The sequence below is a fragment of the Triplophysa rosa genome, linkage group LG9 (assembly GCF_024868665.1).
Source record: "Triplophysa rosa linkage group LG9, Trosa_1v2, whole genome shotgun sequence".
Classification (NCBI taxonomy): Eukaryota; Metazoa; Chordata; class Actinopteri; order Cypriniformes; family Nemacheilidae; genus Triplophysa; species Triplophysa rosa.
Genome location: NC_079898.1, coordinates 27432573 through 27459701, shown reverse-complemented (window position 1 = coordinate 27459701; position 27129 = coordinate 27432573). Strand labels below are relative to the sequence as shown.

General features: G+C 40.4%; 2 protein-coding genes across 8 annotated transcripts; one reads left to right on the top strand and one right to left on the bottom strand.

The window, feature by feature from the left end:
* Window positions 1–1200: 1200 nt before the first annotated feature.
* Window positions 1201–5470, top strand: LOC130559355 (uncharacterized). 2 transcript variants are annotated; one of them, XM_057342365.1, is made up of 5 exons: window positions 1201–1428; window positions 1601–1683; window positions 2257–3831; window positions 4226–4831; window positions 4923–5469. In XM_057342365.1, the coding sequence occupies exons 3-4, from the start codon at window positions 2274–2276 to the stop codon at window positions 4813–4815; spliced, it is 2148 nt and encodes a 715-aa protein (XP_057198348.1). In that variant the 5' UTR covers window positions 1201–1428; window positions 1601–1683; window positions 2257–2273; the 3' UTR covers window positions 4816–4831; window positions 4923–5469. The 2 variants fall into 2 exon arrangements, with proteins under 2 accessions (XP_057198348.1, XP_057198349.1); XM_057342366.1 differs by lacking the exon at window positions 1601–1683 and having other exon boundaries at window positions 4923–5470.
* Window positions 5471–12514: 7044 nt separating this feature from the next.
* blnk (B cell linker) lies at window positions 12515–27048 on the bottom strand. 6 transcript variants are annotated; one of them, XM_057342565.1, is made up of 25 exons: window positions 26862–27048; window positions 26642–26704; window positions 21806–21852; window positions 19988–20053; window positions 19278–19334; window positions 19103–19149; window positions 18904–18944; window positions 18510–18642; window positions 18154–18266; window positions 17994–18075; window positions 17859–17915; window positions 17685–17710; window positions 17358–17380; window positions 17162–17203; window positions 16930–16960; window positions 16731–16776; window positions 16584–16647; window positions 16468–16495; window positions 16345–16375; window positions 16155–16197; window positions 15942–15970; window positions 15830–15864; window positions 15660–15743; window positions 15437–15592; window positions 12515–14005 (listed from the first exon to the last, which is right to left on the bottom strand). In XM_057342565.1, exons 1-25 carry the CDS (start codon window positions 26988–26990, stop codon window positions 13889–13891), a joined length of 1590 nt encoding a protein of 529 aa, XP_057198548.1. In that variant the 5' UTR covers window positions 26991–27048; the 3' UTR covers window positions 12515–13888. The 6 variants fall into 6 exon arrangements, with proteins under 6 accessions (XP_057198548.1, XP_057198544.1, XP_057198549.1 ...); XM_057342561.1 differs by having other exon boundaries at window positions 15942–15973; window positions 26862–27047; XM_057342566.1 differs by having other exon boundaries at window positions 16155–16194; window positions 26862–27047.
* Between the last annotated feature and the right edge of the window lie 81 nt (window positions 27049–27129).

The following is a 27129-nucleotide window of genomic DNA, read 5'->3' as shown; positions in this document are numbered from 1 at the left end:
TGACACAGGCATAAAGGCATATTGTCTTCCGAGATGTGTTTTGTTTCACATGTACTAGAATACATTTATAGATTAGATATAGCACACAATTTACAGTGAAACAACATTATAAACAATGGTCTGGAACTCTTTAGAAATTAAATTCAGTCCAGACCTGAGAGTAATTCTGATACTCTTCTGTGTTTAAACATTATAACTTAATCGTGTAACTAACTGACCGATTATCCTGTCCATTTCCAGCAATGTTTTGTTTTCTGCACATTATTAATATACATATCCAACAGTTCATAATTGAACTGCTGTAAAAACTACCAATGGATCATCATCAAAGTCCTCAAATGAATCGTCATTAAATAAGTTCTTATAGTCCATATGATCCAAACTTATATGTGTAATAAACATTCTTCAGTTTTAACGTAAAACAGCCCACAGAACAACAACAATAATCAATCATCGATGTTCACACTACGTCTTTAGTTTATAATTAAACTATCGTCTCTTTAAAAGCAGCTGTATTGTCCGAATTTTTAAAGGTTGCTGTAGATATGTGTTCTTAACTTTTTTAGGAATTAATTTCCATGAAGAACAAATTGGAATGTTGTCGGTCCGGTAATAACGGGCTCATTATGAGGTGTAGGCTGAGGTGTAAATTTCATTCGATGGTGATGGACACATTAACACACTTTACATTGCACAAACCAGAGTCCTTAAACTGCGCGCGTGTGTGTGTGTGTGTGTGTGTGTGTGTGTGTGTGTGTGTGTGTGTGTGTGTGTGTGTGTGTGCGTTTGTGTGTGGGAAGGGTAAACCCTACGGTATGGGGACAAAATGTCCCCACAATGATGGCAATATCCAAAATCCAATTTTTTGGTCCCCATGAGGAAACAAGCTTATAAATCATACAGAATGAACTTTTTTGAAAATCTAAAAGCAGAAAGTTGTGTGTGATTGTTAGGGGTAGGGGTGGGAATATGATATACAGTTTGTACAGTATAAAAACCATTGCGTCTATGGAATAAAACATGGAAACCCAACAAGTGTGTGTGTGTGTGTGTGTGTGTGTGTGTGTGTGTGTGTGTGTGTGTGTGTGTGTGTGTGTGAGAGAGAGAGAGAGAGAGAGAGAGAGAGAGAGAGAGAGAGAGAGAGAGAGAGGAAGTGTATAAATAGGTGTGTTTCGTGCAGTGTTGCATGTGTCAGAAAAGAGTAGCTTTATTCAGAAACAGAAACTCTATAACCTTTAGAAAACACAAGTCGACATGTGTGTAAAGTGTCACTCAGATCAGATCAGCTGCGCGCGTGCCCGGATAGGATTAAAGTGTCATTTAGGTTCAGGTAACGCAATTTTCAGATCAGCTGCGCGCGTGCACGGACTGAAGTGTCATGGCTGCCGCGCGCTGCCGAACGCTTCACCGGACGGGAGGGAAAGAGCTGTAAGTTTCATTCACTTTCACAGTTTCTTCAAATGCATATAAATGCGTTTTAATACAAACTTTGACTTGAAAGAGAAATGAAAGAGTTGGACGTGAATATGTTTCACCCGCTCAGTGTGACGTGAGAGAATATTTTGTAAGAAACATTGTGTGTTTGTGTGTGTTGTTCAAGTTTCTGTGCATGGCGACAAAGTTCATCCGAACCCTCTTAAAACACAATAAAGAGGAGTTTACTGCACTGGGAAAGAACTGCAGGTGCTGTTATATTTCATCTATTTCTTCCACTCTTTGTTTAATAAAACATGAAAATGTACCATGATATTACATAAAACCCCCAAAACATGGTAATATAGTTAAACCATGGTAACTACAAATAAACCATAGCAGTAACCACGTTTAACCGATATAAAACATATTTCCATTAGGTTGAAGCAATGGGATGGTAGTTTAGAACATTAAACTGATGTTCTTCTGCAAGTCTTCAGGCAGTTACACGTCACAGTATTGTTATTATTTTGGCTGTACATTTTGTGTTTTAAATGTGTGTGTATGTACACAATATAGCTATTAAACATTTGAAACAAGAGACACCATTACAAAGTACTCTAATACACTTCAGTATACTGTACTAAAGTGTAGTATATTATAGTAATTACTACACTGTAATTAGTGTACATTACTGCAGTATTCTGTAGTATTAACTATAATGAAGCTGTAGTACAACACTAGTATCTGTGAATATTACTACAGTTTTATTATATGTGGGTTTGTTACTCAGTGTTTTCAGTAATGTCGTAGTGATAGTAGATGTTTCTTAAACGTTCACAGGGTTCCGAGCGGTCAGTATGAATGTGGGCAGTGCCAAGAATGAAGCGAGCGGTAACTGGCATAAACGTCTGCGTTTGAGGAAAAACTCCTTCACATCCTCCTGTGAACAAAACACTGTGAAACGAGAGAGGAAACATGGACAAACATCTACAGAAACATCGGAGAAGCGTGCCAAGAGTCTGCAGAATGGTCAGGCGGTGAACGACTCCGTAAACGAACGGATGTTGTGTTGTTCTGCGTGTAAAGACGACCTCACGTTCAGCCCCGGCGAATTAACACAACATTTTAAGATCATCCACGCTGGTAAAGCCCCAGTGTTTCCCTGCGACACGTGCAGCTTCTCCACCTCAGTGTTCTCAACGCTTCAACATCACAGAATAATGCACAAGAACTGTTGGTTTCCCTGTGAGGCTTGCAATGACGACGTCCAGGAAACCTTTCCTCAACTGTCCCAACACTGTCATGAAGAAAATGTGGAGTTTAAGAGTGACGCGGCGGGTGAGGAACGCAAACATTTGCTCGGCGCGTGTCGTCACAGATGGAGCAGAAGAAGAAACTGGTGGAGAAAGCGAGAACCAGCCACCACACCAGACGACAAACCCTCCCACCACCTCCAGATTATACTTCCAAAACCAGAAGCGCAGTGGACGTCTCCAGGACTTCCCATATCAGCTCCAGGTCTTCTGGACAATCGTGGAGTTTTACTGGATCCCGAGAAAACTCTTCAGGAGACGCAGCAGTTTCTGGAAAAGTGGCCCGTGTTCCTCAAAACCGAGTTGGATCAGACTAAACCCGTCCCGTCAGGAGCGAGAGAACGACGACATCCAGAGCTGATCAGCGGTCTGATGGAGAAGAATAAGATATCCGTGCCACCCGACTGCACTACAAAAGTGCTCGGCTTCAAGATGGTGGGTGGCAAGAAACATTTAATTCTCAAAGTCATTCCGTCAAACAAACGAGACGCTTCGGCCCCGAGGAAATCAAAAGGTGTTAAATGTCAGTCAGCACAGGATCAGACGTGGCTTGAGCGTGACGGGTCGAGCACTAAACACTCTTCTGACGGAGAGCTGACATCCAGCAGGTGGAAAGGAATCTCACCTCTTAAAACTCTTTACAGTCCCCACGAAGACGAATCCCAGCAAAACTTTATCACAAGCCAAAGAGATTCTGGTTGTCACGGCGATGTGGCCTCAGGTTCCTCAATAGAGAGATGCCATGCCCAGTTTGTTGCTCTGGTATCTGACAAAGAGTTTCAGCGTTCAGACCTGACGGATGTGCCGACAGATTCATGTGTCCGTGTCCGTTCAAGCGCTCGATCTCCTCTGAAAGATTTCTGTCAGATTGAGAGTGAGATTAGTGAGGTGTTATTCCACCGCAGTGCTGCTGACGATGAGAGCACAAACAACACAAACCCCAGAGATGTTCAGCTCCCAGTAGATGAGTGTGAATGTGAGAAGAGAACACACAGCGGCACCGCTGCACATCAGCTCTCTCATTCACTGCACACTCGTCTCACATCATCATCATCATCATCAGCATCATCAGCATCACATCATCACATCGCTGACGCTGAAGGTGAGCAAGTGTCTTACACATATAGGAGTGTTTCTCATCAACTCAGAACTTTACTGTTACACACGTCATGTTATCATCACTGTTCCTTACAAACATAAGGACACTTCAGTCAAATTCAAGCTGACTTTTAAGTATATTTTATGCATACTTGTAAGTGTACTGCTTGGTTCACTTCTAAGTGTACGTCAAGTGATATTATAAGCATCCTGGTATTTCATTAGATCAATACTTGTGCACATGTTCTAGTTGATGAAAGAACACTTTATAAGTCAATTGTTCTCGTGTGTGTGGCATATTAAATGTTTTTTTCTTCTGAGAAGCACATTGTACACAGTATTTTTTAGTTGAAAAGAGATCTACAGCACACTTGACCGAATGTCTTGTGTTTTGTCAGGTATAAACCAGCGGCGCGAGCTCATCGGCACAGAGATCTCTCAGAAGCGTGCGGTGCAAGTGTTGTTGAATCAAGAATCCCAGAAGAGAGGGCGTCCAGAGGAGAGGGACACCCGCTGGGAGGCCGTTCCTCCAGACGTGCCCAGATCTCTCAGACTGAGACCTCACTGCTCCTCACAGCTCATCTCCATCCTGCAGGAGAAGCAGCCCGTCGTAGTTCTCAATCATCCCGACTCAGATATTCCAGAGGTGATCGGCATCATGAAAGTCATTCAGCAGCACAAAGGAGCCGTGCAGCGGGTCGTTCTGTCTCGAAAGACCCTCAGCTCTCTGGCAGACCGCGAGCGTCACGTGTCCCGCTGGCCGGACGGCACGGTTAAAGAGCGATTTAGCCTGAAACTGAGGCTAAAGAGAGTGTGTGGAAGAAAGTTTACCGTGGTACCGCCGGCGCCGGAAAGCCTCGTACCGCAGACGATGTTCAGCTGCTGGTTTTGTGGACGGCTTTTCCAAAATCAAGAGGTGTGGGTGGGTCACGGTCAGAGACATCTCACAGAGGCCACCAGAGGCTGGAATCACATCTTTAACACATAACACATGCAGTTTTCAGGTGATAGCGTTATTTATTATGTTTGTAAAGTGTGAAAAGCATATCGAGATGAGAGCTCAGGTCATGTTATTCACACATTGGCTTTTTTCAGGTAACCGTTGGAAATGACTGAACGTGGGGTCTGAAGTAAGACATCTGTCTGTCTCAATAATACTTGAGTTAGTTCTGCATTATTTTTCACACACTGACTTGAACTTTGACAGAAGTGACAGAAGATTGCTGGATGTGTCGTGTTTGTTTCAAATGACACCAGCACACTGGAGTATATACAGTACAGAATTAGTTTTGTATTTATTTGTTCAAAGTTTTATTTAAATAACCTGAACTGGGTTCTCAGGATGTCAGAAACTTCATGTTTTGATTTCAGTGGTCAGATCAGGATTTGATTCTCATTTCTTAAGCCAAAGTTCTCATTGACATCAGAATAATAATGTGAGTGATTAAGAGTTTATTTGCATTTGAACTGTGATGGTATGGTGACTTCAATCAAAGTCTCTTCAATCAAAGTCTCTTATAACAGCTGTGCAGAACTCAAGAGCCCCTCGATAGAGCTGCCAATAAATCATTCTTTTCAAGAACATTTGAATTGTTTCAGATTTAATTCATCATATTTTATTTATTTATCAACAGTTACCTAAATGTTTTTATAATGCAGTTTGTAATGATAAATGTTCTGGTATTTTGTCTGCTTGTGCTGAATGTTTTATAGAGCATGTTTAACGTTAGCCCAGAAATCCCACAAGCACGCAAATCAGTTCATCAAGTTTATGTGATCTAAACTGGTTTCACCAGTTAATTCTTTAACCTTCTCTGGTATGCCATTTTTTAAATTTACTCCAGGACAATCTGAGTTACTCTCCAAGCAGGTTTCTCATATGAAAGTTTCCACTTGCATACTTGATCCCTTGCCAGGTAGTCTTTTTAAATCATGCTTTGATCATTTATGTCCCTCAGTGCTTGCTATAACAAACGACTCCCTGTCAACTGGCGTGGTGCCCGCAGCTCCCAGGTGTAACTCCCATTTAAAAAAAACAAAGCACAGATGTGAACATTCTCTCTAATTTTCGTCCGATCTCGAACCTACCATTTCTGGCTAAGATCTTAGAGGGTGTGGTTGCGGCCCAAATAAAAAACCATTTAATAGAAAATAATCTATTTGAGCCCCATCAATCCGGGTTCAGGAAATTGCACAACACTGAGACCGCGATAGTTTCAGCTTCTGATTCTGGCTCTCTGTCTCTTCTCATTCTCTTGGATCTTAGCTCAGCCTTCGATACCATTGACCATGTACTTTTACTTTATCGTCTTGAAACAGTATTTGGTTTGTCAGAGACAGTTCTTGGCTGGTTCTTGGTCTGATCTTACTGACCGCAGTCAGTTTGTTTTTATGGGTGGCTTTAGATCCAAGATTGGTCCAGTTCATACTGGTGTCCCACAGGGGTCAGTATCGGGGCCATTACTTTTTAGCATGTACATTTATCCACTTGGCCAATTACTAAGATCTCTTAATCTTAACTATCATTTTTACGCTGACGATACACAGATTTATATTCATTCAGGTCAACATGTGGACTTTGTGCATCTTTCTAAATATTGCTGTGATCAAGAATTGGATGTCTGATAGTTTTCTGTCTTTAAATGGCCTCAAAACGGAAGTTATGCCTCAGCTCTCCCCATCAGCTTCGTAATGCTGGCTCTAAAACTTTGTCTATTGATGATGTTGCCTTAGTTTCAAAGCAAATAAACATTTGTGGAGTAATCTTTGATGCTTTGTTGTCATTTGAGAGATTTGTTCAGAATACGGTTAAGACATCCTTTTTTCATCTCAGAAATATAGCATGCTTACGTACTCTGCTGTCCTTCTCAACTGCTGAGAGGTTGATACATTATTTTGTTTTCTCACGTGTTGACTGTTGTAAAGGTCTTCTTGCTGGAGTATCTAAAACCTCCCTTAACTAACTTCAATACGTGCAAATTTGGCTGCTAGAATTCTGTCTGGGGCCAGGTCTAGTGATCATATTACTCAACTCAACTCAACTCAACTTTATTTATATAGCGCTTTTACAATTTTCATTGTTACAAAGCAGCTGTACATGAGACACATTGACTACAAGCAAAACAATCAAAGTTGTACCTGCAAAAACAAGAAAAGGTTGAAAACACAGAAGACAGACACACCCACACACAAAACACTCCACACACACAACACGCACACGCACCAACACACACAGACACAGAGACACACACACACACACACACACACGTACGTACACAGACAAGTACGCACACACACACACCTCAGTGAGAGCACACATTTAGGATAAAGGAGAGAGAAGCACAGGTCAAATATAACAGATAATAAATTCCTATATGCAATATTAATTAAGTAAAACTTTAAGATTCTAAAGCAGCCCCCCCGGTCAGGCAGATAGTGCAAAAACAGTATGCAAACGGTGGCGAGGAACCCAAAACTCTAATCGAGAAAAAAAACCTCAGGAGAACCCAGGCCCAACCAGGGGATTCCAGTTCCCCTCTGGCAAAAGCTGCTGCCTCTGCACAAGCTCCAGAGAACTTGCACAACAAGGCTAAATAAAATAAATAAACTTAATAATAAAATAAATTATAGTTTAAGATTATCATTAATAATCTAATAGCATTTGAAATTTTGTGGTGAAGACATGTCAAGAGACCGCGTCCTTCTTTATCCAGCTCTATCATCTCAGCTCTTGTCAGGTCCCCACTTCCCATTCTCCGCTCTACCATCAGGTCAGGCCATGAACTGCATCCTGCTCGCTGTGGTAACCTTGGAACAATGAGACAAGACTGGCTGAGAGTAGAGTACTGTTCTGTACTCTTTGATGCAACAAGTACATCAGTTGTGTTTTTGGTTCCGGTTGATCTAACTAATGCAGCCTAAACCCTCTGAAGATTTATATTATGGAAGAGTAGTGTATGCAAGATTAAAAAGATGCGTCTTTAGTCTAGATTTAAACTGACAGAGTGTGTCTGCCTCCCGGACAGTGCAGGGAAGACTATTCCAAAGTTTAGGCGCTAGATAGGAAAAGGATCTACCACCTGCACTTGATTTTGAAATTCTAGGTATTACCAACTGACAGGACGCCTGAGAGCGTAATGCACGTGAAGGACTGTAATACAAAAGGAGTTCATTCAAGTACTGAGGAGCTAAACCATGTAAGGCTTTATAGGTAATAAGCAAGATTTTAAAGTTAACGCGATGCTTTATAGGTAACCAGTGCAAGGTTGACAGAACCGGGCTAATATGTTCATACTTTTTTGTACGTGTAAGAACTCGAGCTGCCGCGTTTTGGACCAATTGGAGTTTTTGTAATAACCTGCAGGGCAACCACCTAACAGTGCATTACAGTATCTAGTCTTGATGTCATGAATGCATGAATTAACTTCTCTGCATCTGACATTGACAGCATATGACGTAGTTTAGATATATTCTTAAATGGAAAAACGCAATTTTACAGGTGTTGGCGACGTGGCTCTCAAATGACAGATTACTATCGAATAGAACGCCAAGATTCTTTGCTGACGACGAGGGTTTTATGGAACATCCGTCAATAGTTAAACAGTATTCTTGGTTGTTACTTATAGCAGTTTTCGGTCCAATAAGTAACACTTCCGTTTTGTCCGAGTTCAGTAATAAAAAGTTGTTACTCATCCAGTTTTTTATATCGACTATGCATTCCATTATTCGATGGAACTGCTGTGTTTCATGAGGCTTCGAGGAAATATAAAGTTGAGTATCATCAGCATAACAGTGAAAGCTAACTCCGTGTCGCTTTATTATATCTCCTAGAGGTAGCATGTATAATGCGAAGAGCAGAGGCCCTAAGACTGAGCCCTGTGGTACACCGTACTGGACTTGCGATTTGCGTGACACCTCATTGTTTATTGCTACAAATTGAAAACGTTCGGATAAATAAGATTTAAACCATTTCAAAGCTATTCCCTTAATGCCGACATAATTTTCGAGTCTATGTAGAGTGTGCTGTGGTCAATGGTATCGAATGCAGCACTAAGGTCTAGCAGCACCAATAACGAGATACAACCTCGGTCAGACGCCAATAGCAGATCATTTGTAACTCTGATCAAAGCAGTCTCTGTACTGTGACATGCTCTAAATCCAGACTGGAATTCTTCATTGATGTCATTCCTTTGGAGGAAGGAGCATAATTGAGTTGAAACTACTTTTTCCAGAACTTTAGATATGAAAGGTAGATTCGATATAGGCCTGTAGTTCCTTAGTTCTCTAGGGTCGAGTTGGGGTTTTTTGACAAGGGGCCTTATAACAGCCACCTTATATGCTTTAGGCACATGTCCTAATGTCAGAGATGAGTTAATAATACCAAGAAGAGGATCTATAATTTCTGGGAGCATCTCTTTCAGTAGATTTGTAGGTATAGGGTCTAGTATGCATGTTGTTGATTTAGATGATCTAATAATTTTAAGACACCGCTTCATATTGATCTATCGGTATAAATGAGTTAGCGACATTCCTCCGCAGCTCCTTGATTAAGTGAGTCCCTGCATTGCTTTCCTGTCAGGTAACTGTAAATAATTTAGGTTTTTAATATTGATTGTGTTAACATTTAGAGGTTTGCATATACAGCCTGTCTATCTATTAATCGCACTTACCACACTATTAGTCACAATCTGTCGTTATTTTTGCTCCAAAGTGGTCTCTCCATAGGTGATGAGAGCTGTTCTCTTCTTATAAGCTCCTAAACTCTAGAATTCTCCTCCCAGGTTGCCTACATCAGGGAAGGCATCAATTCCAACCGTAGGAACGCGTTTTTATCAATTCCTCTTAAAACATATTATTGATTATCGAGTTGAGCCTTTGCTTGATTTTACATTCTGTTATGCTTGTATCTGTTTAGTTGTTAGACGTAGTGCCTGGGCGAGTGTTTAAAAACAAATTTACAGATGTTAATTCCGACTCTAACTTTTAAAAGAATTCTCGTAGGTCAGGCGATATGATCCCTCTATTATTCTAGTGGTGTGTTTGACTTCATTGCAAGCGTTTGCGCAGGAAATGCCGATAATTCCTTTTCGATCACTACAGCCAGTGCTGTTCTTAACTCAATCAAACCAAACAACTCATCACCTCAAACACTACACAACATAAAGATTAAATGCATTTTCACACACCACGACACAGCAGCAACACACACACACGCACACGCGCACACACGCACGCGCGCACACACGCACACGCACACACACACACGCACGCACACACACCACGCACACCACACCACCGCACACACACGACGCACACTCACACACAGGCTTTGGTTGACTATCCCCGTGGGGACAGTCCATAGGCGTAATGTTTTTATACTGTACAAACTGTATATTCGATCCCCTATCCCTAACCCTATCCCTAACCCTAAAGATCATAGAACACTTTTTGCATTTTTAGATTTGTAAAAAATATTGTTCTGTACAATTTATTAGCTTTTTTGCCCCTGGGGACCTCAATTTTGGTCCCCACGGTGACACGAGTCCCCATGTGTTGGTGTGTATTCAGTTTAGGTCCCCACCGGGATATACAAACATGAACACACACACACACACACACACGCACACACACACACAAACACACATGTTGGGTTTCCATGTTTTATGGGGACATTCCATAGACACAATGGTTTTTATACTGTACAAACTGTATCTCATATTCCCTCCCCCTAACCCTAACAATCACACACAACTGTCTGCTCTTTTACATTTTCACTAAAGTTCATTCTGTATGATTTATAAGCTTTTTTCCTCATGGGGACAAAAACATGTCCCCACAAGGACAAGGGTTTTGGATATTGCCATCTTTGGGGGGTTTACCCTTCCCACACACACACACACACACACACACACACACACACACACACACACACCAGTGTTGCAGTGGCTTCTTTCATCAGGTAAAGCGCGTAGATAAACCATAACCCCTAGTTCACACTGCACGCGTGAGCAGAGCGTATTTTTTTCGGCGTGCATGTTAACTGATGACAGCATTCATACCGCACGCATAAGCAGCGCGTGCTCGCGGAGCAGAAGCGGCGTGTAAGCAGCAGTGCAGCGATCATTTCGGCCCCGAGTCTATTTTTGCTGCACTGCTAACGCTCAATTAAAGCGACAGTGCATTCTTTACGGACAAAATCCACATGGATTGACAGGAAAAAGTAACACTTTTACCTTTAAAGCATGTAAGTGGTGTCTAATGTGTTTTTAACAGTCGCCATGAGTTTCAAAAAGACTTTTGCCAACAGCACATTTAAAGGATTTATAATACAAGTATATCTTAGATGTTATGCTTATATTGCAAATGAAGGAGTGGAAAACGATCGCATTAAGCTGTCAGGTTACTGTCTGAACCCCACTGTCATCATAACCTTCTGAAAAAACAGATAAAACTACATAGACATCGTGTTATATGCTTATATTGCGTATGTGTGAGAGAAAAGCAATCGCATCACAAGTCAGTCACTCTCTCCTACGGTGAGTTAACCCTTAAGTGACTTCGTATCCTTCAAAGCACCATATGGCTTCTTATTTATAACTTGTACTACACAGATCTAAAAGAGCATGAAACAGGCGGATATAACAAATCATAGTTATGCAATCTACTTAAAAGCGCTTTGATGAAGTTCTGGAAGATATTTTGCTCATTGATGCATGTAAATAACGTAATGTGAAATTGCATTGTTGTACTGTGGTAACAGTTACCCAGGCAGCGCGGTGCATACACTGCCGGTATGAAAGGACAATGAGCATGCGCTGCTAACGCTCTCCCTACGCGCCGCTGCCGCTCCGCCTACGCTCTGCTTACGCGTGCTGTGTGAAGCCGGCGTGAAGTAGCACGGGAACATTTTTAGTAAAAGACAAAAATACATTGTGTGGGTCAAAATGATCGGTTTTTCTTTTATGCCAAAAATCATTAGGATATTAAGTAAAGATCATGTTCCATGAAGATATTTTGTAAATTTCCTACCGTAAATATATAAAAACTTTATTTTTGTGAGTGGATGGTCTGCCACAGTGCCCCTGATTAACAACTTCAAAGGCAATTTTCTCAATATTTTGATTATTTTGCACTCTCAGATTCCAGAGTTTTAAACGGTTGTATCTCAGCCAGATATTCTCCTATTCTAACACTCATATATCTATATATTCAGCTTTCAGATTATGTAAAAATCTCAATTTCAAAAAATTGACCCATAAGACTGGTTTTGTTGTCCAGGGTCACATATTATTTAATACCTATAGTACAATTTGATTAAATTGTAAATGAATCCTACATGTTTATTTTATGATGGTAGGACCATCTGACAGGGTATTTTGCATTGTGAAATCATTCTACATGTTTATTTTGTCGATGTGGTTTAGATTATATGAAGTTTTGCCCTGCGGTGGGAATATCTGACAGGGAGGACCATTGGAACACCGGTACAGCCCCGCGACGCGAGCGTGAGGTTTTGCTTTGCCGACGCAGCTCGTCTTTCTCTTGGTCTGTGTGTGCAGCGACCGGCAGAAACCAGCAGCACTTTCAACTGACCCAACAAAACAGCGCTTCCAAAATTCTGTCACTGTTACTGACGTGGCGAAAAGTCGATCAGCCAATGTTGAAAGAATTCACGAAGACCAGAGAGCCAGGTTTCAAGAGGTTTCAATCTTTATTTGCTCGAGCAATCAAAGAGAGACATACAGAGTTCATCTGATGATGTCCAATGAATACATGTCTGACTCCATCTTTTATACATTGTTCTCAAGTTATTATCACAGTTCAAACCAATCATGTTTTACATGACATCACTTATTTTATTGGTCCATCCCCTTATCACTCGCTACAGTTACATTTCAGCCTGCGCTCGCTACAGTTATATTTCCGGCCTACCATATTAGGACTTAATCGTAGGGAGCGCCTTTCAATCAACACATACGTATATCATGTGCTCTTTATCTTGACACCTTTCCGGGGGCTTTCGGACGATACATGATTTAACATTGGTTTTAAAAATGAACTCATGGTTTAGTGATAACGAGCACCCCAGCGTCCTTGGCTGTTAAACTTCTCTACAAAAGTGTGTTTTATTAAAAATGAGCTCATTGTTTAGTGATAATGATAAACAACCCAGCGTTCTTAATTAAACCTCTCTACAAAAGTGTTTGTGGTGTACGTGCAGTTCCTGTTTAGTGTGAGAAGATATTTGGTGTGTACGCAGGTGTTCAAGTGTTCAAACTCATACATGAGGCCCGTAGCCCTTGTTAAGATCAGAGAAGTGCATGAACTCTATAACTACCTTTAAATGTACTCTTTTATATAAGAAAACTATTTTATATAAGAAAACTCAGTAATATATTTAGAATATAAGAAAAGTCAATAATATGTCTAGAAAAACCACCATATTACTGACTGCCTGTGCATATGAACATGAACCTTCACGCTAAAGCCTACATCGCATGATAATGTTATAACGCGTATTTTCCATTGTTATCGATTATCGCCTGGTATCTGTCTGTTGTAATCGACATCGGGATATTTGCGAGACATCGGCGATATACGATAACATCATCATCGCCCATTACTTTGTTGTTTTACCTGATGTGATGTTTGCTGTAAAGCTGTAAACTTTTAAAGGCACTATAGACAAATAAATGTATTATTATTATTAAACATTTACCAAATCGAACATTTCTTTGTTTTAATTTTTTAATGCTTACAACATTTTTACACAAAACAAACCATTCATAAGCAAGGTCTTAATAACAAATGATATATTTGACCTTTTTACCGTTACTGACCAAGAAAAGGATGAATGATACACCGAGCGGTGTGATGACCTCCTTCTGTAGGGCGGATGAACGCAAATAATAAAACTCTTTATACTTTCACTGTTTTTCAGCCATACTTTGTTTATTAATGTGAAAGGTAGCAGCAGGTCCCAGATGACGTCGTTCTATCCTGGTCAGTTTTCATCTCTACACACAGCGGTTTGATGGTTTGATGTGGTTTCTGCAGGTCTCTCATGGTTTCACCGCATGTTTGAGTTTGGTGGAGTCTTTGGTGTTGTTCTGTGAATCCACCAGAACTAAAGGATTCTTCTGATGATTCTCAATGATGTCTGAAACGCTGCTGAACCGCTGAAACACACACACACACACACACACGAGGGATGAATGACTTTTATTTGTCTTCTTACAGCAATCACAACGACAGTAGTGGATTAACAGAATGAATGTTCTGATGAGTGACAGATTGATCAGTCCTATGCTCTATTCTCTATTGTGCTTAGGGCTGGGCGATATGGCAAAAAAGTAAACTCAATAGTTTTTTTCTATATTGATCGATAACGATATTTATTTCGATATATATTTAATTAAAAAACTGTATTTAAAAGAATCTATTTTAAATACAGTTTATTAACAAAAGTTAACCTTTAACCAGTTAAAATTCAATTAAATTAATGCACTGTTGTAACACAGAGGATATTAGGCCATTTTGACTCAATTGACTCGTTAAGTAAAGGGAGTGTTCGTTCACTACATTCAACCAATGAAAGGGCTCCGTTACTGCGTACATACGAACGCTATTGGCTCAGCACCTGCGCACACACATAACGCTGCAATAATGTCTTGCTCGAGTAGTGGGATTCATTCAATGCATTCAGTGAACCTTGAAGACATCTCACATAAACTGTAGTACATTTCTTTAATCATGCAAGTGTAACGGAGGCCAGCTAGTGAAGAGCTGTGCAGTGTGTAAATCTCACTCCCCGACCAACAGAGACGCTCTAGCGACAGAAGCTAGAGACTGCGGTCTTTAGCCTCCTCATTAGAGCGCCCGTCTCCCATCCGGACCGTCGCCAGTTCGAGGCCCGTGCAGAGCGGTGCAAGTGGGACCGGTTACACAAGCATCTTACATACAAGGTTCAATATTTTAATGTGCACACAAACTCACTTCATTACATCTCTGATCTGTACAGGGCGGCGCTGGTTTGTTTCATAAGCACCAGCTCATGTTAGCAGATATGTTAACGATGGATATAAAAACGTTTGTGCTTGAGTTTCGAAGTAACTCGCTTGCAATTGCGCCTCAAGTTTGTTTTGTTTAACCGGCGATTGCGAAAAAAAAACAAGACACTTGATAAACCGCGTGATGACAACTCGAGGTTAGTTTCACCTTTGTTTCCGCTTCCAGTCATGTTTTCCTCCTCATGTCGAGTTTTCTTTGCCAAGTGCAGTATGAAATGGACTTTGTACATTGATGCGCATGATAAAAGCTGCACGCTGACTGACTGTTGTTGCGTTTATTTCTGCGTTCTGTTAGACTGTAAGATTAATCCATATCGAGTCAAAATGCCAATAGCTTATCATCGTTTTTGAAATACATTCTATCGCGATTCGATATGATATCGTTTATCGGCACAGCCCTAATTGTGCTGCTGTATTTTTACCGTATCTGTTTATAATAAGAGCTGTAATAAACTCCACAGCTCCGGGTGAGTAAATAATGACAAACCTCCGATATATAAATGTTCAGTATAATAATAAATAAATGCTGCGTTTCTTCACCTCTTCTCCTTGTTTCTCTTTGCCCAGCGCGAACTGTTTGGATGAAGTGATGTAGCGCACGGGGATGTTGTACACGCGCCCGCTGTAGAACACCACTAGTGTGTACGGCTGCTGGGCATCCACGCCGGAACTCTTCCTGAGCAGAAACGAGCCGTCCTGAGGTACAAAACACACAAACGTTACAGTCTGACGTGAAATAAAAGAATGCCATGATGACACAAACCTTAGCCGAGCGAATGAGAGCGTCCTCCGCCGTCCTGCGATCACAGCTGCTGGCGTACCAAACCTTCCCGTACACACCCGCCTCCTGACACACACACACACACACACACACACACACACGATGAGGTCTGTATCATCAATGTGTAGTGGAGATTTCAAATGTGTTTTTACCTCTTCAGCGTCTCCAGCGGCTCTGCTCTCTCTGCCTGTAGACATGACATCATATGAACATACAGGAAATGGGTTTGTTCTGTATTATGTCTTCTGTCTGTGAGACTCTTACCCTGGGTGGCAATCTGTCGGGTCAGAGGCCTTCTGCACAAGAGGAGACTGAACTTTACTTCTTATCTTCACATTATCACACAGTCCTTCATATCCCCGTTGAAAAGACCAGCATATGCTGGTTTAAGCTGGTCAAACCAGCATCAAAACATACCTAACCCAGCATATGCTGTTTGTTTCAACAGGGATGAAAGAGTTTTCACTGGTTTCTTACGTGACTCGGTAGAATCCAGTTGTCGGCGGACTCGCGATGTCTGCTGAGGACATTAAATGACCGTTACCAGACAGATCATAAACCCGTGAGATAACTATGAACACGCAAGATGATGACTGAACGACACTAAACAGTTATTGCTTTAAGAACAGGAGCAGTCAGTATCATATCACGTGATTGTGGCAGTTACCTTCAGTATCTCTGTGAGCAACGTTTGGTTTCTGCAATAATGAATTATTATTTGTCAATAAACATTTTGAGCCATGACTGATTTGAAACATACTGTATATGTATCAATGAATTTCGTGCGCACCGGAGTCAAAGCAGGACTTGATTTCTTCCTAAAACAAGAATCAATGATTGAAGTGAAATCCATGCGTGTTTAAAGAGAGTTTAATGTTTGTAATGTCATGACGTGACGTGTCTCACAGGTCTCTGGGTCGAGGTGTGGGAATGGACGGTCTTCTGGTCTCTTCTGGCCTTTTATTAACACCTGATAACAGAAATCCAGTACACGTTACAATAGAACTGAAAGTGTGTAGATGATCGCGCGAGTGTTTTTAGTTCATCACTCACCGTCATCTGCATCACACGTTTCATACTCATCCTCAGAGTTTGGCTTCTGCTCAAAAACACGCTCGCATGATATCATTTACATGTACACAAACACATACAGTCATCAACAAAGAGTACCATAGTGAAAACACCACCGTGATGATAATTAACATTCATTATTATTCAATATTCATTCCAAGTTAATTGATGAGATTCTCACTGGAGTCACAGTTGGTCTTCTGATTTTCATTCTGTACAAACAAAGAAACAAACAAACACATATTGATCGAACACTAGAATTCATGTTTAGCGCATGTTTAAGACATATTCGGAAATGTTCTATACATGGAAAACACACGTCAAACAGCTGAAAATCCTCATGTCAGTTATGACAGAGGTTCATGCACTATTGAAAGAGTAAGAGGTACACGACGTGCTGATCTGTGTAATACCTTGGACTGACTTTAGGAGGAATCACGTGTGTGTTCGTCCTGCTAAACACAACACATACATGAACACGTCTGATAATAGACTTCATGATAATCTCACTTGTTCTTATCATGTTAAACTCTGCAGATACTGACAGGTGTGCACAGAGACATTAATCATTTGAAATAACATCAAGATTGATTGGATATATAATCTTACCTCTTGTCAAACTGACAATTCTCCTGTGATCAGACACACAGCACACATGAAGCATCATTTTAAACAAAGGTCATTATATTCACTTCGTATTCATGAATCCATGAAGTATGTGATTATTGGAAATCAGAATTATTTTTTCTTTTAATGTTTGGGTGAGGTATGACACACACACACACACACACACACGCACACACACACACACACACACACACACACACACACACACACACACACACACACACACACGTGTGTGTTATTTAACATGAGATTGACATGAAATGAGGTCATAATAGTGTGCGTTATTATGTGATGCATTTAGTAACTTACCCCTACGTCAGGCACTTCATAGACATCTGAAACAAGAGTTGAATAAACAGTGTAGATATGCCTCAATATATCAACTAATTTGATTAAAACGATTCAGTTCCTGAACAAATCCCATCCTAGAGTTAAAAGCACACTACTGCCATTAATTTTTGTATTCTAGAGTTTTATTCTGACCTGGACTGTGTACATGAGCACGGACACATGGCTTGACTCCTCTGTTAACAGAAGGTTCTGTAAAAACACAGTAAACGTCATCAGAAATGCTTGATTTACAGCCATTACAAAACAAAAGTCTTCAGAATGTTGTACTTGTTGGTGTTTCTTCAGTGGGGTCGATGTAGTTATCATCATCATCATCCTCCTCCTCCTCCTGGGGTTCAATGTAATCGTCCTGAACACAGATGAGGATCACACAGTGAGGTGAATAATGTCACTTCAGGTCAATGTTAACAGTAAACGTCTGCTGTACATTCTCGTTGTCCTGCCGGTGCTGGTTCTCTGTTCGCTGGTTTCTGCTGGCTGACGGGTGTTTGTTCCTCTGTGGCAGATGAAAGGAAGGGACGGGTCGACCACGACAGCTGTCTGATATACAGAAGAAAAACTCAGTACGTCTGATTTCATTTGACGACTAAACCTGCAACCCAGATGTAAACTAATGTCATCATTCAATCACAGAAAACGTTTCTTTTATGAGCGCAAACTGAGAATGAAAACATACTGAAATCAAATAAAAGCACACTAGAGAAAGATCATAACAGCCGTGTGTCTAACCGTGCAGTGAAATGTGAATGACCCCAATGAGCCTGTGTGATGACAGACACTCACCCACATACTGTCCTCTGGAGTTTGCGATGGACGGAGAAACACTGAAGCCCTTCACAGCGTGACCTTCAGATCTCGGTGGAGGTTCATAGTTGTCGTCATGGTCACCCTGAGGGTCTTCATACGTGTCACTGTCCTGTTACACATCAACACGCGTGATCCATGTTTAAGTGCGTTTCTCAGTCTGTGCGTAACTTCTCAATCAGCTACAATTATAAATCATTCATATAAACCTACGGCTTTTATTATTTAACAGATTTATTTTTAACCAAAGGTTAGTGGTTTTAATCACACGCGTCACATGTAAAAACATTAGTCATCTTTTGTGGCGCGGAGTGAAATGAAGATATCCTCAAACTGAAGTGAAGTGTTGAATGTTCTGTACACACACACTTACGAAATCTGAGTCAGAATACTTCTCACTTTCTGCTGCGTCACCTGAAATCACACAGGTATGTAAAACACAGGTAAAGGCACAGGTAAAGCTATAGTTATTGTTCGTAGGGACACGTTTCTTTTCTTTTTGCGTTCAGGTTCAGGCGAGGCGGTATGAAATGTGGCTGTTTTCACTGCAGATCTCATTGATTTGAACTTGCCCTGATAGTCTCTTGTAGGAACTTTTGGTGGTCCCTTTTTCTTGATCCTGAAATAAAATAGAAAAACAGCAAGAAGTGCAGTGCCGACTGAATGTGTGTGCTCTGTGTAAAGACGGCACAGATGATTCAGACATTACACATAAACTGTGTCAACACAGTGAAACATGCATCATACCGGTCCAACGTATTTCTCCCGCTTTTGAGAATATTAGCAGTTTGTTCAGTCTGAAACCTAAGAAACGAGGAATAATAAAGTTCAAGTTAAAAACATAGTATAATGAACATGAACTATTCGTATTAAATGAAATAGAAATGTATTTTGTGTTTGTTAGATGTCCGGGGTGATTTCTGCAGGTGGCTCATCTCAGGTGATATTTTCTTCCTCACTATTGCACACGAGACATTCTAACACAACACCAATAAGATTGTTTCTGTGTGTTCTTACAGTTAAAGCAGCTGTAAACGTACTGTTGTTTGTCATACGCACCGCACCTAAACTCTCTCTCTCTCTCTCTCTGTGTGTGTGTGTGTTAGAGGGAAGTGAGACGTGACGGCCCACAGATGTTTCCCGCTGCTATTTTCACCCGGCGTATGCTTGTTCCAGACGTTATCGTCATCTTTTCTTTAACTCACCATTCATCTCTGTCCCTCACATCATCATCGTCGTGTATGTTTTTGAGAAAAGAGTCATCAGACAACAATCACTCCAAACAAACAAGCCGCACTTCAAAATCTCCTCATTTCATTAGATAACAAAGAGCAAATGTTTTAACTTAAGACAGAAATCCATTCTGCCACTTTGTGTTTGTCGGCGAGTGGATGATGTTCGTAGTGATTTTTTGGTTGAACCAGTCGACAGGAAAGTGAAGTGTATTGTGAACAAACCGTTTTAATCGGTTGAAAAGACTGTCGTCATTCTTCTTAATGTCCTGAACAATTTTTTGGATCTGCCTGAGGAACAGAACACAACAGAGAACATGATCAATGTTAACTGCAATCTAACATATAGATTTACTGTGACATTGGCATTTCTGCATTTGGTAGACGCTTTTATCCAAAGCCACTTCCAGCACATTGCATTGTACTTCTGTACATTTGTTTCTGACTATGTGCGATGACCTTGGCATTGCTAGTGCCACGCTCGAACCACTGAGCCACAGGAAAGCTTTTCGTTTCACTTCTCGTCAGGTCTGCTCAAGCGTAAAGCTGATCTAATGTCAGATAGAGAGTCTGTGATGATCCAGACGTATAATTACTGCAGAACTTCACTGCGGTCTCAACACAATCTCTCAGACGTCTGTCATCACCACCCAAACACAAAACAAGTTTACTCAAGGCTTTCAAATAAACATCGAAAATAACCTTTCAGTCGACTTGTAATGGTGTTCTTGAAGTCTCTTGAATCTGTACTGGTACTCAATCGTTTGCTATGCTTCAAATCTACTTCAAGTACAGTACACTTCAAAGTGTATTTCAAAAATAAACAGAAACACTGTGGTGTACGTAAAGTGAAGTACGATGATTTGCAGAATAAAACCTTTTAAACTAGTAGTTAACTGAGTGTCTACTTCAGGTGTACTTTCATCATCATCATCATCATCATCAAGTAAAACATGTGCTACAAGTATTAAACTGTCAGTATACGTATAGTACACAAATGACAAAATACTGAAAATACTCTCCGGTTGTTTTGTCGATGATGTCTCTTGTTGGTAAATCACACTTTGCGTGTTATTGTGTATGCATTTATAAAACAAACACTACCGTAATCAAACCCAAACTAAGAGCAGACAACTTCTCAACACTAAATAAGAGTAAAGGATTGATTTATAAGGAGATGAAAACTGTTTTCTTACCGTAGTTTAACAGTAGCAGGTGCGGTGAAGCGCTCCATGACTGACTGTGAGTGTGTGTGTGTTAAGAGTTGTCTGAACTGGTGTTGTGTGTCAGACAGCTGTGTGTGTAGTTTCCACAGAAGTGGTTTGTAATGAGGATTATGAAACTGCACTCTATATTTAGACTAATGCCTCTGATCATCTCGCCATCTCTTCCTAACTCTTTTGAGTGTTTTCCAGTAAGAGATCATGTCCAGTCAGCCGGTTGTCATGGCAGAAATAATCCCAGAAGAGGGTCTTGTGTCACACCGAAGGGTCTTATTTCACCATAACAGCCGGCTGCTTGTACATTATTCCGCTTATTACATGCCTACTTGCCACATGAGAAAAAACTGGACATGAAATGTGAATCTGAAATATTTGGTTAGCTCATTTTTACCGAATGCAGACCTTCGAGGAAAAGCCGTTGACTTCCGGTTTTAAGGTAAGAAACGACATTAAGATGTCAGGAACAGGCAATTTGGTTGAATCATTTGTAGATATAATGTCATACATGTTATCAAAAGATACATTTATATTTTAATTGGTCAAAAAACCTGTCAAAATGATTTGCTGCATCTGGGTTACCATGTGTTATTAGTTTTGAGAGGTTGTTATCTGGTAATAACCAACCTGCAAATGTCGCGACTGGCCAATCAGAATCAAGCATTCCAACCAGCCGTGTAATAAGCCTTCGTATCAAACACATTAGAGTAAAAACTTCAGTGTGAATGTCAATGTGTAGTCGTGTAGAAAAACTGTTTTGCATGGAAAACACATCACTAAACATCAGAAAAGAGAAACTCAAGAACAAAAAGAGATTCCTTACGGTCTGTGGACAAGGCTGAATTTGTTCAGGTCACCGTCAGAGAGATTCTGTCAGAACAAACAACAGACATAAAAAATGACTTTTATACGCCATTAATGGCAGTTTTTCAAAGTTTCTGAAGTGCAATAATTACATCTTCGTGAAAAACCAAAACAAATCACACGAGTAAAGACGTGTCACCTGCACATATAGAACTAAACTAAATTATTAAAAGAGTTATTAACCGTTGCAATTGAGCCCATTTATAACATTATCAACTCGTCAATTAATCTAGGCCATGTCCCAGGACCCTTAAGCTGGCCGTCATTAAGCCTCTTATCAAGAAACCAAACTTACACCCCAATGAACTAGGAAACTATAGACCGATTTCAAATCTCCCTTACCTGTCTAAAATACTAGAAAAAGTAGTGTCCACTCAGTTGTGCTCTTTCTTACAAAATAATGACATACACGAAAAATTCCAGCATCATAGTACTGAAACTGCGCTCGTTAAAATTACAAACGACCTGCTTATAGCATCAGATAAAGGTAACATCTCACTCCTAGTCCTGCTTGACCTTAGTGCTGCGTTCCATACTGTCCAGGAGTCTTCAAGTAAAATCACTTGAGGTCCAGTAAACGAACCCTCATTACCAGCCGAGGTCCGGATAATTAAATACCTAAAAACATGAATTGATGGTTTTTGGCAGACCAAAGAAATAAACATGTCTTTTCATATCTATAAAACGGCATTACAATGTCTGACAACAATATAATGAAGGAAAATGTGCAAAATTCCCTAATCTCTAAACCTGCACTGAACATACATTCATTTCAACATGAACAACTTTAAAAGAAAACTAACGAGTTGTTTTCTGCTGAACTGAGATTAACAAATAGCAGCATGAAGTTGTGACTGATCATCCTCTGATAACATTTCAGCTCTTCTGGTGGCTGGTGCAGATGAAAGGGGGGGTTGTTCAATATTTTCTTTTAGTTCATGTCTTTAATTTCCTTCTAAACGTGTTTCACACGCAGCCTCCATGCACTCTTTTACTATTTCCCCATCAGTAAAGGGCTTGTTGTGTTTTCCTAAGATCCACTGTGAACATTCATATGCTGGTTGTTGGGCGGTAAGTGAGGGAGGAGGACCCGTGTAGATCGCTCCTACTGGGCTTTGAGCTCATATATTTCCGTGTCCTTACCTCGGACTGCTGCGGGCAAGTTTCTTCATAGTGTCTATGTCTAATTTCATAATGCCGTTTAATGTTTCCACATTTGACAACCGCAACAGACTCCGAGCAAATGAGACAAACCGGTGTTCTGCCAATTTATGCATCCCTATCAAATTTCGCTACCGCCATACAAAACAGGACTAACCCCTCCCCCAACCCAACCCTTAAGCCCATTGCACATTGAGTCCGAAATTTCCGCACGTTAAAAAATAAATACGACCTCACGTTGTGTCAATCACATTTACACACACTGCCTCCGATATTTTCGTCCGTCATAAAAAAATTCAGACCGGGTTCGATTTTCTGCGTTTTTTGCATCCGTCAAGCATTTTGAGTGGCCTTTAATAACAATTCAGAGACACCATACAAACAAGAGCCTAATACGAAAAAACGCATACGAAAATTTTGGACTGTATGTGCAAAGACCTTTACACCTAAATAACCCCTCCCCCAACCCAATCACAACACGAGGGTAGCACAAATTTATGGGTAGCATAAATTGGCAGAACACTGGCCTCGTGCATGTCGATGCAGGAACAATAAATGCAAATCTCTCGACCCATTCATCTCGGAAAACATGGTTTTCAGCGTCAACTTTTCTAATTTTTGAAAAGGACATTGTTTTTCAGTCACTGACAGTTACATCTGTCTGCGCGCTGTGCAGCGAGTCTGTCTCGGCTCTCTTCCCTCTTCACTACGTCTGAACGTATTAGCAACAGTGCACAAATGTTAACTGTCCGTGGTGCCGTAGGACCCAAACTGCTACTGAGCGGACCTTGATGTGCCTGGTATAAATTTTATTGCATTAGAAAATAATGTTAGGTGTTCATTTATTTATTACGTCAATGGACGCACCTCGCGGTCCGCATGTAGACCATAAAATACTTCTAGATCGCTTACACAATTATACCGGTATTCAGGGACAGGCACTACAATGGTTCAGATCTTACTTATCAGACAGACATCAATTTGTCCACTTAAATGAGGAATCATCAACGCAAGTAAATTATGGATTGCCTCAGGGATCGGTTTTAGGACCCTTGCTGTTCTCCATATACATGCTGCCCCTTGGAAACATTATTAGAAAACATGGAATTAGCTTCCACTGTTATGCAGATGATACTCAGCTATACAGTATATCTCATCAAGACCAGATGATTCCTTCCAACTATCCAAATTGGCAGAGTGCATCAAAGATATAACACATTGGATGACTTGTAATTTCCTTCTTTTAAATTCTAATAAAACAGAAATATTACTTATCGGACCAAAGACACGTGAGCAGAATATTTCGGATTATAACCTGCAAATTGAAGGCTGCACTGTTACTCCAACAAATACAGTTAAAGACCTCGGCGTTATATTAGACAGCAACCTGTCATTTAAAAATCACATCTCAAATGTCACAAAACAGCCTTCTTCCACCTTAGAAATGTTGCCAAATTATGAAATATTCTATGTGTTGCTGACGCAGAGAAGCTTATTCATGCATTTGTGACCTCAAGACCGGACTACTGTAATGCACTGCTTAGTGGTTGTCCTGCAGCATCAATAAATAAACTACAGTTAGTTCAGAATGCAGCTGCCAGAGTTCTAACCAGGTCCAGAAAATACCATCACATAACCCCAATGTTATCAACCCTTCACTGGTTACCCATCACTTATAAAGCCTTAAACGGTTTAGCCCCTACCTACATAACAGAGCTTCTACCACACTACAACCCATCACGCTCTCTAAGATCTCAAAACTCCAGACTTTTGATAACACCTAGAATAACTAAATCCACCAAAGGGGGCGGAGCTTTCTCATACGTAGCACCTAAACTCTGGAATAGGCTCCCTGATACTATTCCAGGGTCAGACACACTCTCCCAATTTAAATCTAGATTAAAGACACATCTTTTCAGCCAAGCATTCACTTCATGCAGAATATGATAAATAAACCACCGGGAGACTGCATTTATTAGATATTATTTACTAGAATGATCTTGCTTGTTCTATAAACACCATACACTGTGCTGTGTTTTAGCTTTTTTGTGTTTTTCAGTTTTTCTTATTTTCTCCTGTAAAGCTGCTTTGGAACAATGCCCATTGTGAAAAGCGCTATATAAATAAAATTGAATTGAATTGAATTAAACTATTGTACTGGAAGTACACAAATGACTTTCAATGAAAGTGAAATTGATTTCAGCCAAAACAATCTTTGTATGATGTACATAACTGGATATTTTCTTTAGATTGATGTGATTATTTGCTGCTGTTGTTACTAATAACTAGTGTAGGATGCTATCGACTGAATACTGCACACATGATGCTATTTTAAAGAGTGTATGTAAAGCAGTAAGCAGTGATAAATATACCTTCAGAAACCACACTGACCGACTGACATGAGAGAGAAGCTGTTATAGCTTTATTCTGTGTAAAGACTCAATACTGCGCTTAAAAACAAAACAATGCACATGACACATGCAAGTGTTTCAGCCATTCAGTCTGAGATAACCCAATAAAATATGAAGGTATTTCAGTAGCAAAACTTGAGAGCATGTAGATTTTAATTTGTGAACTTGTAAAGTGAGTATTTGTACCTGTACACTAAAATGTACACTCACAGCCCCAATGTGAAAACTTGTCAAATAAAAAAACTGAAGTTGAATATTGAGATTTGCACTCATGGACAAAACTCACAAATCTGTCTTCTGAATTTGAAGTTGCAGAAAAATAGTCACAAATGTGTAAACTAGCATTTACAAAATACATTGGCAGATACAAATGCATAGCACATATTTACAGGTTTCCTAGATTCAGATTAGAATTGAAACCACAAAAAGGCATCTACAACCTCTCAAACCTGTCACTGCAGTTTCAAATCTTCCCGCCTTGACTTTTGCTACTACTTTCGCGATAAACCCGTTGCAAAACTAACTTGTGCACTTGAAAGCTCAGAGGCGAGAGAAAGAACGGCATTTGATGACGTCACGCGGCTGAGCCACACCGCCCCCTAATGGCAGGAAAAAACACTTTATGAAAACTTGATAAAAGTTGACAATTTATACAAAAAAAGTGTCTTGTACAATTGAAAGAATAGTCCAATTTAACTGTGTGTTCGATGTGTTTTTTCCAGAACGCTTTGTGTGGGACGTCTGCGTTAGGAGAGTAATATTTAAAACTAAAGCTTCATATTTATGTTACTTTTGTTTTATTTTGAAAGAGTTTCTGTTTTGTGGTTATTGGAGTGGAGAAGAGATGAGCACTGAATTAAATTCATTGAACAAACTCCTTTGACCCATTAACTTTTATGAGCATCATCAGATCAGATCAGATCAGAAATGTCTCACATCTGTCATGTTTAACATCGAGTACAGAAGTCCCAGCGCGTGCACACACACATCAGTCATTAGTCAACATTTAAGGAAGTCAAATGTGTGTTTCACACTTCCTCACATGTAAAGAGTTTAAACTCTCTCTTGCTGGTGTTTTTCTCAAATGTGAAGTCTAAATCATGATTCTGTTGGTAAGGATATCAATGAAAAACAGCAAACGCAGAGATTCAATTCGATGCTCATTAGTTTTTGAGTTAAACATGACAAGAAAACAAGAATCTAAAATCAAAATCAGAGCCTACCAGAAAGCGACGGCCATCAATCCTGAGTCTCTGTACGGTGTCTGCACAGTCTCTCATGTTGTTCTGTGAACACCGTTAATCTCGGGTGATATTCAAATATCGTACACACACATGCATTCAACAGTAAACATGAGAGATCTGATTGTGAAAAGCACTTGATAAATGAACTGAATGTGCACATCAGACATGTCACATCACATGTGTGATTATAGTGACTCACCTGACTCAGGTACGCAGCCACCTGCCCCGGGCTCCAGCTCTCACAGTGATCTCTGCTGAGTGAACTCATGCTGGACACATCAGATCTCACCACTGACACACACGCTTTACTTTCAGTATGATGTGACATGACAAGTTCCTCTTGCTTTCAGTAATGGTCACTGACCCACTGTGGCTCTCCCTCTCTCCCTCTCTCCCTCTCTCCCTCTCTCTCTCTCTCTCTCTCTCTCTGTCTCTCTCTCTCTCTCTCTCTCTCTGTCTCTCTCTCT